Source organism: Hemiscyllium ocellatum, chromosome 4, assembly GCF_020745735.1.
Source record: "Hemiscyllium ocellatum isolate sHemOce1 chromosome 4, sHemOce1.pat.X.cur, whole genome shotgun sequence".
NCBI lineage: Eukaryota > Metazoa > Chordata > Chondrichthyes > Orectolobiformes > Hemiscylliidae > Hemiscyllium > Hemiscyllium ocellatum.
In genome coordinates, this window is record NC_083404.1 from 113,775,783 (window position 1) to 113,791,828 (window position 16,046).

A 16,046-nucleotide genomic window follows, 5' to 3' on the forward strand; every position below is an offset into this window, starting at 1 on the left:
TGCAGTTTCAGCATAATCTCCCTGAACTTGGTCAGACATATGCTTCCATTAAATTCAAGCTGACTATTTTTGATTAAATGTCCACTTTTGGCACAGATTATAGTGTTTCTGGATAAGCTGTGGGAAGGTTACTGATGAAGATTATAAGCTTGTCGCCAGTTACTGTGCATAACTGAATGTGACAGAAATAAAAGTGCTCACTGAATAAGCAAACAGTGAAAGATAGGCATAGAGTCATAGTCATAGAGATGTACAGCACGGAAACAGACTCTTCAGTCCAAGTCATCCTTGGCAACCAGATATCCCAACCCAATCTAGTCCTACCTGCCAGCCCTTCCAAACCCTTCCTATTCATATACCCATCCGGATGCCTTTTATTACTAGCCTCCATCACTTCCTCTGGCAGCTCATTCCATACACGTACCACCCTCTGTGTGAAAACGTTGCCCCGTAGGTCCCTTTTATATCTTTCCACTCTCACCCTAAACCTATGCCCTTCAGTTCTGGACTCCCCCACCCCAGGGAAAAGACTTTGTCTATTTATCCTATCCACGCTCCTCATGATTTTATAAACCTCTATAAGGTCACCCCTCAGCCTCCGACATTCCAGGGAAAACAGCCCGAGCCTATTCAATCTCACGTTATAGCTCAAATCCTCCAACCCTGGCAACATGCTTGTAAATCTTTTCTGAACCTTTTCAAGTTTCACAACATCTTTACGATAGGAAGAAGACCAGAAATGCACACAATATTCAAACAGTGGTCTAACCAATGTCCTGTACAACCGCAACATGACCTCCCAACTCCTGTACTCAATACTCTGACCAATAAAGGAAAGCATTTCAAATGCCTTCTTCACTATCCTATCTACCTGCAACTCCACTTTCAAGGAGCTATGAACCTGCACTCCAAGGTCTCTTTGTTCAGGAACACTCCCTACGAACTTACCATTAAGTGTATAAGTCCTGCTAAGATTTGCTTTCTCAAAACACAGCACCTCACATTTATCTAAATTTGAATTCTAGCTGCCACATCTCAGTCCATTGGCCCATCTGATCAAAATCCCGTTGTAATCTGAGGTAACCTTCTTCGCTGCCCACTACACCTCCATCTGCAAATTTACTAACTATACCTCTAATGCTCAAATCCAAATCATTTATATAAATGATTAGAAGTAGTGCACCCAGCACCGATCCTTGTGGCACTCCAGGCCTCCAGTCTGAAAAACAACCCTCCACCATCACCCTCTGTCTTCCAACTTTGAGCCACCTCTGCATCCAAATGGCTAGTTCTCCCTGCATTCCATGAGATGTAACCTTGCTAACTAGTGTCCCATGGAGAACCTCGTCAAATGCCTTACTGAAGTCCAAGCTCTGTTTGTGAGACATGATTTCCCATGCACAAAGCCATGTTGACTATCGCTAATCAGTCCTTACCTTTCCAAATAAATGTACATCCTGTCCCTCAGGATTCCCTCCAACAACTTGCCCACTACCAATGTCAGGCTCACTGGTCTACAGTTCCCTGGCTTGTCCTTACCACCTTTCTTAAACAGTGGCACCACGTTTGCCAACCTCCAGTCTTCCGACACCTCACCTGTAACTATTGATGAAACAAATATCTCAGTAAGAGGCCCAGCAATCACTTCTCTCACTTCCCACAAAGTTCTAAGGTATGCCTGATCAGGTCTTGGGGATTTATCCACTTTTATGCCTTTCAAGACATCCAGCACTTTTTGTCTGTAATATGAACATTTTTCAAGAAGTCACTATCTATTTCCCTACATTCTATATCTTTCATGTCCTTTTCCACAGTAAATACTGATGCAAAATACATAGTAAAGCAAAATCAGAAAAATAAGTATTCTCAGCATAAAATTTCTAAGAGGTAAAAAGGATGGTCTGAGTTGTAACTCTTAGAGAACTTCTAACTCCCCACAAAGATAAGGATAGTTTGTGGAAAACAACCAAGCATTAGTAATACACAATAGTGGTACTTTAATTTTTCCAACTCACAGAGATAAGCAGGCGGTTTTATTTTCAATTTTGGAAAGGCTGGTCATTTAAACAACTTTTTATTTGAACCCTCATAAAGGAAGATATTTTAAAATCATTTTTACATTATTATTGAATTGATTCAGCAATTTGATTGTTCTACAGAATTTATCCTTCCTCGAGAACATTTAAAACTTCTCGAAGGATTCTTAAATCCCATACCACAGGATAAGGACTCTACTCTAATGAAAAACAGGTCCATTTGAATGGCTTTGCTGAACTTGGGGTTCCCACAGATGGGTGTCATTTCCCATCTTCTTTCTAGCTGATCTCGACAAAAATAGGATCTGTCCGATATGGTGGGTGGGAAATAAGTTACTGGAGAAGATAAGTAATTACTTTTAAACAAAGTATTCAGGTTATTCTCCTATTCTATTTGAAGGCTGTATCACACCCTCTACATTCCTCTCAACCCAAAATGTCACACTGAACCCTGCTATTGTTAACAGCACAGGACATAAGAAGACAAGAACCGTCAAACAAGTGAACAAAATAGACTTTTCCGCCCTCCAATCCTGCTCTGCCATTCAATTAGGTAATAGTTAATCTGATTTTAACCTCAATATTGCATTCCTGTACATTCCATAAGAACATAAAGCAGTAGGCCATTCAGCCCTTCAAGCTTACCCCACCATTCAATAAGGGAATGGCTGATCTGCTCCAAGAGTCAAAAATTCTTCATGCCCTCAACTCTCCGATGCCCCAAATATCTATTTCCCTCAAATGCCTGATATTCTTTTTAAGTAAAGGACAACACCTGTAAATAGGAATACCAGAAAAGTTGATGTTCTCTCAATGGTTTTAATCCCTTTCCCTTGGAAAATATGTTGAAACTATCTCTGGATCATCCATGTAGCCTGTGATCAGAACATATTGTGGGCAATGGTGAACACATTTCCACATGCTGGTATTCCACAGCATTTAATATCCAGTACCATTATGCCTTGACATGGGTTTCAAGCGAGAAGTTTGTTTACTACTGCTGCATTTATCTTCACCAAAATATCTTTTAATGAAGATATTGAACTAACTGACATGCAATCTAATGAAATAGGAGTGCTATACAAAATGAATTAGATATTAAATTGCTTTATAAAGATTGATTATTCAAAAATAATCAGTCTTCCATTCTACTGCAGATCTAATAATCCTGACAACGAAGAACAAATCATTTGTGTAGAGCATAGCAAGACAATGTTAAGCAGAGGAGTGTGAAAAGGAAATGATGGAAAGTTGAATATGCTGTAATGGTGCCATCTGGTGGTCAATTGGAAATTGCAGATTTCTTCTAGGTCAGTTTAAATAATTTTTGTTATAGACTTGGTACGAAAATGTCTAAAGCTGCTGGAGTTATTTGGATTGGATTTTGGGACATCTTGCAAGGAGGTCAGGTGCACATTGAACAAATTAATCAGCTTTTGGGATTAGAGTCATATGTGGTCCAACTTGTCCATGCCGACCAGGTATCCCAAATTAATCTAGTCCCATTTGGAAGGTGGCGAATTGAATATTTTAAACCTGAAATAGATTCTCCAAATTAAACCTTCATAGGATTCTAATTAAGCATTTAATTTCTCTGGATTATGTGGAACAGGGTAGCATGGTGGGACAGTGGTTAGCACTGCTGCCTCACAGCGCTCGGGACCCAGCTTCAATTCCAGTCTTGGGTGACTGGCTGTGTTGAGTTTGCATATTCAATCAGTGTCTGTGTGGGTTGCCTCCCACCGTCAAAAGATGTGCAGGTTAGGTGGATTGGCTACTCTTAAAAGTAAAACCCAGCAGTGTCCTGGGATATGCAGTTTCGGTGGATTAGACATATCTAAAAACTCCATGCAGAGTTATGGGATGAGGTGGGATTTGGTAGGATGCTCTTTGGAGGGTCAATGCAGCCTTAATGGGCTGAATTGCCTCTTTCTGCACTGTAGGGTTTCTATGATTCCTTTTTCCAACCCTCCTTCCACAATTCTTTTTCCAGTACATCAATAACTGTAGTTGTGCTGCTTCATGTTCTTGTCCAAAAGTGGAAAAAAATTAATCAATCACTTATACTTCCAATTTCCTTTTCTCACTTTTGCATGGCCCATACTTCTTTTTCATTCCTCAATTTTTCTTCATTTCTATAAATGAATTATCTGGTGATACTCATTCCAAACACACTATTCCCACAGGTTCCTCAAACTATTCTTCCACATATCCTGCTTCTTTTGAGTCAGTTCCTTTCTCCCAGGTTGTCAATCTCGGTGATGATGATCCCTTCCACAATGGCACTTCCAATTTTTTTTTTCCTAAACTGAGGACTTCAACTACCTGATTGTGGTTGACAGGGCTCTCAAGTGTATACAACCCATTTCATCTCTTCGGGTTTTCCTTATTTTCACCCCATGAGCTTCCATATTCAAAGAACTGTCCTCCACTATTTCGGTCACCTCCAACATAATGCCACTGTCAAACACATAATCCCTTCCCCATCCCCAGCATTTTCAAAGGACCATTTCCATTGTGATAACTGACAGTGCTCTTCTCAAAGCATATGAGATGGTAGAGGCATGAGGGATATTTCCCCAGGTTTGAGGGGTGTTGGACTAGAAACTGGAGACATAGTCTCATAAAAAGTAGGCCAGTTATGATCAAAATAAGGAGGAATTTCTTCACTTGGAAGCTGATAAATCTTTGGAAGTCTGTACCTCAAAGGATTGTAAAGGCTCGGTCATTGAGTATGTTCAATGGAAAAATGAATAGATTTATACTTTAAAGATATCAAGGGATATAGGGATAATGTGGGGGAGAAAAGCACCTATGTTCCAGTGGGCAGTGCCCTAGACACAATCATCTTCCCCTTTTTTATCAATGACCTTCCCTCTATCACAAAGTCAGAAGTAGGGATGATCACCAATAATTGCACAATATTTAGCACCACTTGCAACTCCTCAGATACTGAATCAGTCCATGTCTAAATGCAGTCAAGATTAGATTGGTGATGGAAAAGCACAGCAGGTTAGGCAGCAACCAAGGAGCAGGAAAATCAACATTTCGGGCAAAAGCCCTTCATCAGGAATGAGAATGGAAACCTCCGGGGTGGAGAGGTAAATGGGAGGGAGGTAGGGCTGGGGAGAAGGTAGCCAAGAGTACAATAGGTGGATGGAAGTGGGGGTGAAGGTGAAAAGTCAGACAGGAGGGTGAAGCGGATAAGTGGGAAAAAAGATTGACAGATGGGACAGGTCATGAGGACAGTGCTGAGCTTGAAGGTTGGAACTAGGGTAAAGTTGGGGCAGGGTGGGGGTGGGTGGGGGGGTAAGGAGGAAACTGGTGAAGTCCACATTCATTCCATGGGGTTGAAGGGTCCCGAGGTGGAAGATGATGCATTCTTCGTCCACGGGTCGGATGGTGAGGGAGTGGCGGTGGAGGAGGCCCAGGAGCTGCATGTCCTTGACAGAGTGGAAGGGGGAGTTGAAATGTTTGGCCACGGGACTTTGGGGTAGATTGTTGAGGGTGACCCAGAGATGTCTCTGAAGCGCTTTGTGAGAAGGCGTCCAGTCTCCCCAATGCAGAGGAGACCGCATCAGGAGCAACGGATTCAATAAATGACATGTGCCGAAGTGCAGGTGATACTTTGGATGTGGAAGGCTCTTTTGGGGCCTTGGATGGAGGTGAGGGGGGAACGTGTGGGTGCAGGTTTTGCAATTCCTGCTGTGGCAGGGGAAGGTGCCAGGAGGGGAGGATGGGTTGTTGGGTGGGTGTGGACTTGACCAGGTAGTCGCGGAGGGAACGGTCTTTGTGGAGAGCAGATGGGGTGGGGAGGGAAATATATCTCTGGTGGTGGGGTCCATTTGGAGGTGGTGGAAATGTCGGCGGATGATGCGATTTAGGCAGAGGTTGGTGGAGTGGAAGGTGATGACCAGGGGTGTTCAGTCCTTGTTGCGGTTTGGGGGGGGGTTGGGGTTTGAGGGCGGACGTGTGGAACATGGATGAGATGCGTTGGAGGGCATCTTCAACCACGTGGGAGGAGAAGTTGTGGTCTTTAAAGAAGGAGTCCATCTCGTGTATTCTGTGGTGCAACTGCTTCTCCTGGGAGCAGATGTGGTAGACGTGGAGGAATTGGGAATAAGGGATAGCATTTTTGCAGGAGGTAGGATTGGAGGAGGTGTAATCCAGGCAGCTGTGGGAGCCGGTGGGTTTGTAAAAAAATGTCCATGTTGAGTCGGTCATCATTGATGGAAATGGAGAGGTCCAGGAAGCGGAGGGAAGTGTCAGAGATTGTTCAGGTGAATTTAAGGTCGGGGTGGAATGTGTTGGTGAAGTTGATGAACTGTTCAACTGCCCTTGAACCCCATCCCTCCAACCGCAATGAGGACAGAACACCCTGGTCCTCACCTTCCACCCCACCAATCTCTGAATAAATCGCATCATCAACCGACATTTCCACCACCTCCAAATCGACCCCACCACCAGGAATATATTTCCCTCTCCAGTCCTATCCGCTTTCCACAAAGACCGTTCCCTCCGCGACTACTTGGTCAAGTCTACGCCTCCCAAACAACTCATCCTGCCCTCCCGGCACCTTCCCCTGCCACTGCAGGAAAACCATTGCAAAACCTGCGTGCACACCACCCTCCTCACCTCCATCCAAGGCCCCAAAGGAGCCTTCTACATCCATCAAAGTTTCACCTGCACTTCGACACGTTATTTATTGTATCTGTTGCTCCTGATGCTGTCTCCTCTACATTGGGGAGATCGGATGCCTTCTCACAGATCGCTTCAGAGAACATTACCAATCAACGCCACTGCCTGTAGCTGAACATTTCAACTCCCCCCTCCCACTTTGCTGAGAACGTGCCTCCTCCACCGCCACTCCCTCACCATCCAACTCCTGGAGGAAGAACGCATCATCTTTGGCCTTGGGACCTTTCAACCCCATGGCATCGATGTGGACTTCACCAGTTTCCTCATTTCCCCTCCCCCCAGCTCAGCACCATCCTCATGACCTGTCTCACCTGTCAATCTTCCTTCCCACCATCTGCTCCACCCTCCTCTCCGCCTTTAAACCTTCATCCTCACCTCCATCCACCTAGTGCACTCTCAGCTACCTTCTCCCCAGTCCCACCTCCCTCCCATTTATCTCTCCACCTCCAAGACTCCCAGCTACATTCCTGATGAAGGGCTTTTACCCGGAACATCTATTTTCCTGCTCATTGGATGTTGCCTGACATGCTGGGCTTTTCCAGCACCACTCTAATCTTGACTCTAATCTCCAGAATCTGCAGTACCCGCTTCTACCATATCTAAATGCAGCAAGACCTGGCCAATATCCAGGTTTGGGCTGAAAAGCGGGAAGTAACATTCTCACCACATGAATGCCAGGCAATGACCATCTCCAACAACAGAGAATCTGACCATTGTCAAAAAAACAATCAATAGCATTACCATCACTGAATCTGACACTTCAACATCCTTGTATTTACCACTGATCTGAAACTAAGTAGGACTAACCATATAAATACAGTAGTTATAAGAGCAGGTCAGAGGCTAAGATACTGCAGTGAATAACTCACCTGCTGACTTCCCAAAGCCTGTTGATCATCTACAAGGCACAAATCATATTCTCATAGAGTAATAGCAAAGAAAAAAGACCCTTTTGCCCATCAAGTCTGCACCAGTCAAAACTGAATACTGAACCATTCTAATTCCATTTTCCACACTTAGTCCACACCCTTATAACCTTGGCATCACCATTTTTTCAAGAGCTACTACGCTTGGGCAATGTACATTTGCCCAAACAGTATCACCCTCATTTAATAAGTTTTAAAAAGTTCAACCATGATCTAGTTAAACATGGAGCAGGATTGAGGGCTACTCCTGCTTTTATTTCCCATGTTTCGTTATTATGTCACCCTTACATCTCATCTTCTTAATTTTGCATTTTCCCAAGCAATTCAGTGAAGCCTAACACCTCCTTGACCTTCTCTGTCCTCACTGTCCAAGCCCACAAACACTCCCTCCAGGTGTAGCAGTGATTACTTGTATTTCTTTCAATTTTAGTCTATTTTATATTCGGCTTGCAATGTGGTCTCCTGTACACTGAGGAGATCAAATGCAATCTGAGTCACTGCAATGCAGCACCCCTCCATCTAGTCCTCAAACTTAACTCTGACATTCGGTCAGTTGCCATTTCAATTCAACATTTTGCTCACATGCTCACATTTCCATCCTCAGCCTATTGCAGTGTTCCAGTGTAGCTCAACCTTAGGTGACAAAAACACTTCATCTTCTGATTAGGCTTTAGATTTTAGAACCTATGGACTTAATATCAAGTTCAGAGCATGTACACTGTCATCAATTTTGATTTAATTTGCCAAGTATCACTTTTTATTTTGTTTGCACGTTTTAGTATTCAGACAGTATTGACTTAAATTCTACTGCTAACATCTACTCTGCACCAATGTCTTGTTTCTTTACCAACACCATTGCAAACACTCCTTTTGCCTGTTCCATTCCATGATTGTTTTGATATTTAATCTCCAGCACCCCTCTGATCCATCCCTGACTCTCTCTCTCTTTTAGTCCATCTGACCTCTGGCCACTTTATTCAACAGCATAAAATCCATCATGTTTCGACTTCTCTTTAGTTCCAAAGAGTGTACTTGCACTTTCTAGACTTGCTGCATTTTTCAGCACTTCATTTTTATTTCAGATCTCCACGGTATTTTACTTTTATATTATGTAGATTCTTTTTCATCAAGGGAGTCAAAAGGTATTGGAGGTAGACAGAAATGTGCAGGCCACAATCAGATTGAATTACAAGCAGGCTCATGATGCCAAATGGCTTATTCCTGCTTTAATCGGTACCTTTATAGATGGACAAATTCCTATCTTGTACATTATGTCAAGTCTGTTGCCTACATTTTAAAGTTTTCTTCCAAATTCGTTAAATCCAAGGGTTTAAATGCAGCGCCAATCTGTAGATATGTGAGGAACAAAAGCACTCCATGCTGCAACACAAGGAGCTTGCACTTGACCTGAGGTGCATCTAACTTGAGTGGTTAATGCTGACACTTGGTACAAAAGCAAAAACATTTGTTTTGCATGGACAGATCTCATATTTTGCAAAATTCAAAATATTTTGTTAGGATTATATAGTTCTTTTAAAATAACCATGAATTAGAAGAGGGACCAATTTCTGGGTTAAAAAGAATTTGAAATGTGACTTTTTGGAACTGAAATCAAAAAGTCAAAATGTACGATGGTTCACTTGCTGTTTATGAGAAGTCAGATTAATTTGTAAGTTCAAGATTTTGAGAGAGATAAGAGCTGGATTTCATGCCTTCGCTTGATGGACAAACTTGGTTTGGAATAGATGGGGCCCGTATGTTGAAGGTTGCCTAGTGCAGTGATCGGAATAAGGACCAGATGAATCTCATTGAGCATGGGATCCCTGATTGTGGCTGTTAATCTGGGCCAATCAGGGAATCTTAGCTGACAGACATAAACAGGAGATTCATAGAGTCTCCTCTCTCTTGGGACTGGCTCTGAACTGGCTGGTCAGAGCCCATGTACTGTGCACATGTAAATAAAGGATGACTTCGTGATGGGATACTGGCCTCTGTTTTTTGATCTCACAACATTCTTCTCAAGTTAGTTGCAATTTTCTAGGATCTTCTGGGTCTGTCTGGGGTAAAAGAAATCTCAGAAATCTTGCAAAAGGAAGCTAGAATCAGCTTCTCTCTCTTAGAGAAAAAAAATCTCAAAGCAGGCACAGATGAAAATAATCCCCTACATTATTATTAAATATTATTATTATGGAATATTATTAAATATCAGATAACTCATTGGTCTCTGAAAAGCTTTCCTTTTATTCTTTGAGTTTGAACCTTTAGCCCAGTGGTGTGTTTTACCCACTTGTCTGTTTCAAGAGGATAATCTCTGTAGAGTGTTATGTACAAACCCACCAACTCCCACAGCTACCTGGATTACACCTCTTCCCACCCTACCTCCTGCAAAAATCCCGTATTCCCAATTCCTCCGCCATATCTGCTCCCAGGAGGACCAGTTCCACCACAGAACACACCAGATGGCCTCCTTCTTTAGAGACCGCAATTTCCCTTGCCACGTGGTTAAAGATGCCCTCCAACACATCTCGTCCACATCCCGCACCTCCGCCCTCAGACCGTACCCTTCCAACCATAACAAGGACAGAACGCCCCTGGTGCTCATCTTCCATCCTACCAACTTCGCATAAACCAAATCATCCACCGACATTTCTGCCACCTCCAAACGGATCCCACCAGCAGGGATATTTTTCCCTCCCACCCCCCCCCCTTCCACCTTCTGCAAAGAACGTTCCCTCTGTGATTACTTGGTCAGGTCCACACCCCCCTACAACCTACCCTCCCATCCTGGCACCTTCCCCTGCCACGCAGGAATTGCAAAACCTGCGTTCACACCTCCTCCCTCGCCTCCATCCAAGGCCCTAAAGGAGCCTTCCACATCCATCAAAATTACCTGCACATCCACCAATATCATTTATTGGATTCGTTGCTCCCGATGCGGTCTCCTCAACATTGGGGAGATTGGACGCCTCCTAGCAGGGCACATTAAGGAACATCTCTGAGACACTCGCACCAATCAACCACACCACCCTGTGGCCCAACATTTCAACTCCCTCTCCCACTCAGCCGAGAACATGGAGGTCCTGGGCTTCCTTCACTGCCGCTCCCTCACCACCCAACGCGTAGAGGAAGAACGCCTCATCTTCCGCCTCAGAACACTTCAACTCCAGGTTTCCTCATTTCCCCTTTCCCCACCTTACCCCAGTTCCAAAATTCCAGCTCAGCACTGTTCCCATGACTTGTCCTACCTGCCTATCTTCTTTTCCACCTATCCACTCCACCTGCCTCCCTGGCCTATCACCTTCATCCCCTCCCCCACTCACCTATTGTATTCTATGCTACTTTCTCCTCACCCCACCCTCCTCTCATTTATCTCTCCACCTTCAGGCACTCTGCCTGTATTCCTGATGAAAGGCCTTTGCCCAAAACGTCGATTTTACTGCTCCTCGGATGCTGCCTGAACTGCTGTGCTTTTCCAGCTCCACTAATCCAGAATCTGGTTTCCAGCATCTGCAGTCATTGTTCATAACAAGGTAAAAACAATCAGACAGCGTACCTTTATATCCAAAATTCAAAGTTACTGCTGACGATTTTGAGTGCTCACTTATATTATTGGAAATTTAAAGACTCAACATGACAATAAATAACTGTATAAGTACAGCAAACTTTGTTTTATCCAGCATCTAATGAATCAACACTCTCGGCGGACTGGCAAAATTTAAAGACCTCAAATACCACAAAGCTTATTGCATTATTCCATATAATTATTAAAGTTTATTAACTTATTTGCCCCAATGTATGTTTTTTGCTGTTCACTTGAATGGCCACACAAAATATCATCAGGTGATTCAATTTTGAGTCAATTTCTCCTCAAATACCCTGGTCTACCGCGATGTCAGTGTAGTCATTTGGGGATGTGAGTGAGAAGGCTCTCTGCTGGCAAGTTTTATTTTGGGTAAAGTTGCATTATTTTTAAGTGATTTATGCTGTAAATAAAAAATTAACAGTGATGTGTATATCCCGTGCACTATGTTCTATCACTTAGAATACGTTTTTACATTGATTATGTGGACGTCTTGATTATTAGGAATATTTGATCAACTGGAGCAATCCTGGTCCCATGTGCGCTGGTTAATAAAAAGGTTTGCTGTAACTCCAATCCTCAATGAGAACAGAAGCTCTATCCCATACTAAAAGTAGAACTTTTTTTTCCAATTGTATACCAGGTGAAAAACAGAGAATACTACAGCCCACATGGTTACAGTTCTTCCCTTAGAAAAAAATTCTGCAACACATGCAAATTCACTATTATTTGTGAAAGACATAGTTTCAACAGGTAAATTTAACAATATCATTTAGACTATTTCTTACCACAGTATCCACATTCCAGATCACCATACACCTTCCTGATCTTTTCAAAAAGACCGACATTCAGTTGTCTCTTCTGCAAGCTGTCAAGTACTTGCTGGAAGGCTCCAAGATCCACACCATCCTTTTGAGCTTCTGTTCTTGATGGAATTTTCTCAAAAGTCAAGTGAGTACCAGCTGAATTGCACAAATCTTTAGCCCCATCAAGCTGGACCATTTCAAATGAGTTTTCATTTTCAACTACACAAGATTCATACTCTTTGAGGGAATCAGTACCATCCTGCTCTGTCGAACTAGACCGGTGGTTTGTGCTTTCAGAATCTACCACAGTGTCACTGTTGAGACGTAAAGTTGGCAAGATTTCACCCTTACACTCAACCACACACCTATGCTCATTGTTTGTTGACATGCTGACTTCATCCAAAGAAACTTCTTCATGTTGGACGGCCCTGGGACCATCTGCTGGATTGTCAAGGCCCTCCGAATGGACCTGCATAATCTCTCCTTGTTGAGTAAGACTCTGTATGGGAATGTTTGCACCTTCATTTTCAAGTTCTATAACAACCTGGTGCCCATGCACACTTTGGTCACAGCCACTGAAGTTTGTACCATCAACAGCATCCTCCAAGGCCTCTGGCTGAATGTCACCTCCTGACTCCAAAAGATAGAAGCTCTGATTAATGGAGTCATTGAACACTGCATCCTCCCCCAAGTCGCTATGAGCATCCTTGACATGACATTTTAATTTGACAGAGCTGACAAATTTCTTTGTACACACTGAACAGATGTAGATAAACTTATGCTTGCGGACATGTGCCTCCAGTGAATGGTATTTTGTGGCACCATGATCACACAGCTCACATGCAAATGGGCGGTCATCGCCATGGACCAGCATATGCCGATCACGGTCTGATTCATTTTTGAATTTGCGCTCACACACATGGCAATCATATAGCAGTTGCCGTTTACCCTCCCTCGTTAGCAGGCGCAGCTCATCATAGACCTCTTTAACTTTCTCTTCATCCATGTCATGGCTCTCCTGGATGTGCTTGAGTAAGTTCTTGACATCAGAGTATTTCTTTTTACAAAATCGGCAATGCTGCTTTATCTTTTTGTGCACACGTTCTATGTGCACTTTCAGATGCCCTTTGCTGAGGCAGGTGAAGGCACAGTAGTCACAGCTGAACTTTTCCCCTGTGTGCTTACGCATGTGGACAATAAGATTAGCCTTGATGGTGCTGGCATAGTCACACTGTGAACATTTATAAGGTTTCTCATTAGTGTGAATTCTGAGGTGGGCTTGAAGTGAATGCTTAAATTTAAATACTTTATTGCAATATTCACAGGTAAAAATCTTCAGCTGTGTGGTCCCTTGTCTGAAAGAACAGAAAAATTCACTTGTGAGTTTTCAGCCTATTTACACAATCTTTTGATTGTTGTTATGTTGTAGAAACCTTGATAATAATTCACTTTAGAATATTAAAAAATTCAGAAGTTGTAAAGGCAAATCACACTTCAAAAACTTGAGCACGCAGTTTAAGTTAATGCTCTTGTGCAGTAATGAAAGAGATCAATCTCTTGAATGAGACATTAAACCGAGGGGCTGCCTACTTTCTCAGATGGACATAAAATACGAGATGGCACTATTTGAAGAAGAGGTGTTATGACCAGAATGCTTATCAATTCTATGTTCCCCATTTATCCTTCAACCAATAAAATACTCAGAATATCAAGTTATTACCTCAATGCTGTCTCTGAGATCTTGATATACAAATTGAATGTCAAGTTTCCTACAATGCAACAGTAAAAATATTTTACTGTAAAGTTCAAAGGGACATCTTGAGATCGTGAAAGAACAATAAAAGCAACATTTTATTTTTTAAGGCATTTCTGGAGTAAGTTTCTACTAAATCCTCACCATTGAAGCTGGCTAGCTATTCAATCACAGTGGACATCACAACAAAGTCAAAAAGTGTGGTGCTGGAAAAGCACAGCTGGTCAGGCACATCTGAGGAGGAGACTCGGCGTTTCAAGCATAGGCTCTTCATCAGCAATGCTGATGATGATAAAGAGCTTATGCTAGAAACGTTGACTCTCCTGCTCCTCGGATGCTGCCTGACTGGTGTGCTTTTCCAACACCACACCTGTTGACTCTGATCTCCAGCATCTGCAGTCCTCACTTTCTCCTAGTTGATCACAACTAAGTACAATTATGTCCTGATCTATTGGTTACATCAAGAAAAGATTACTTTTTTTTATATTAGATTAGATTACTTAGTGTGGAAACAGGCCCTTTGGCCCAACAAGTCCACACCGACCCGGCAAAGCGCAACCCACCCATACCCCTACATTTACCCATTATCTAACACTACGGGCAATTTAGCATGGCCAATTCACCTAGCCTGCACATCTTTGGACTGTGGGAGGAAACCCATGCAGACACGGGGAGAATGTGCAACCTCTACACAGTCAGTCGCCTGAGGCGGGAATTGAACCTGGGTCTCTGGTGCTGTGATGCAGCAGTGCTAACCACTGTGCCACCGTGCCGCCCACAAACTCGTAAGCAATAAGCAACAGGAACACTGATTAAAAAAAGTCCTCTCTTACTATAATCATTCTAACTATGATCTTTCACAGTTAGACACAGGAGTCATACCACTGGATTGGAAAATTGTGCATAACACTCAACTTTTAAGTAGGGCAAAAGCGGAAAACCAGTGAAATGCAGACCAGTCAGCCTAACATTGATGGTTGGGAAATTGTTGGATTCTATAATCAAGGGTGAGGTGACTAAACACCTCGAACATTTCCAGTTAATCAGGGAGAGCAAGCACTGATTCTTGACAGGTAGGTCACGCCGGACAAACCTTAGTGAATTTGTTGAAGAGGCAATTAAAATAATGGACATGGGATATCTATGGATGTTGTTCTATGTAAGGATTTATATAAAGTTTTCCCGAAGGCACTTGAAAAGTCTCACATGAAAATCTGTTAACAAAGATGGAAGCCCATGGAATTGAGGGCAAGCTGCTGACATGGCTTGGAAATTGGTTGAGTTGCAGGTGACAAAGTAGGGATAATGGGTGGATACTCAATTTGGCAAATTGCGACCTGTGGTGTCCCACAAGGATCTGTGTTAGGGGCCCAACTATTAATATGATTTATTACTGTCTTGAATAATGGTATAAAAAGTCTTATATTCAAATTTGCAGATGATATAAAAAGTCAGGCAGCATTGTAAATGGTAGAGGTGATAGCATAGGGATGTTGATAGACTAGGTGAATATCCATTTTAAACCAAAAAGGGTAGATCAGGGCACAGGCTAGATGGTATGAGTGTCACAAACAGATGCAGAAAATAATCAAGAAAGCTAATGGAATTCTGGTCTTGATATCTAGAGGACTGCAGTGCAAGGATATAAAAACTATGCTCCACTAATACAAAATCGTTGTTAGGCCATACTTGGAGTATTGAGAGAAGATCTAGGCACCCACCTCAGGAAAGATTGCAGTAAGTACATTACAGGTTTACAAGAATGATGCCTGAACTTCAGGAGTTAACTAAGGTGGAGAGATTTTACAAACTTTCCCTAGAGTTTAGAAGGTGAATGGGGGGTCTGATTGAAGTCTTCAAGATATTAACAGGAAAAGACAGGGTTGACAAAGATAGACTATTTCCACTGGTTGAAGATTCGAAACCTAGGGGACATAATCTGAGAATTAGGGCCAGATTATTCAGGAGAGATATTAGGAAATACTTCTATACACAAAAGATGGGAGATGCTTGGAACACTCTTCCACAAACAGCAGTGGATGCACAGGATCAGTTGTTAATTTTAAAATTGAGATCGATAACTTTTATTAATCACAGACATTAAGGGATATAAGTCAAATGCATGTAAATTGATCATTTTGGACTGAGATTTGATAGGATTTCTTTATTTAGAGCGTGGGGAATCTTCAGAGTTCTCAATCATAGTGGACTATGAATGTTCAGTATTGAGTATATTCAAAGTTAAAA

The 16,046-nt window shown here is 42.6% G+C and overlaps 1 protein-coding gene across 4 annotated transcripts in view; it reads right to left on the minus strand.

The window, feature by feature from the left end:
- LOC132815077 (zinc finger protein ZFAT-like) overlaps positions 1-16,046 on the minus strand; it is a 133,641-nt gene that overhangs the window by 75,879 nt on the left and 41,716 nt on the right. For all 4 annotated transcript variants that reach the window (XM_060823792.1, XM_060823791.1, XM_060823788.1 and 1 more), the window contains one exon: positions 12,029-13,401. In XM_060823792.1, coding sequence (XP_060679775.1) covers positions 12,029-13,401 — 1,373 coding nt within the window. The remainder of the gene's footprint in view (positions 1-12,028; positions 13,402-16,046) is intronic.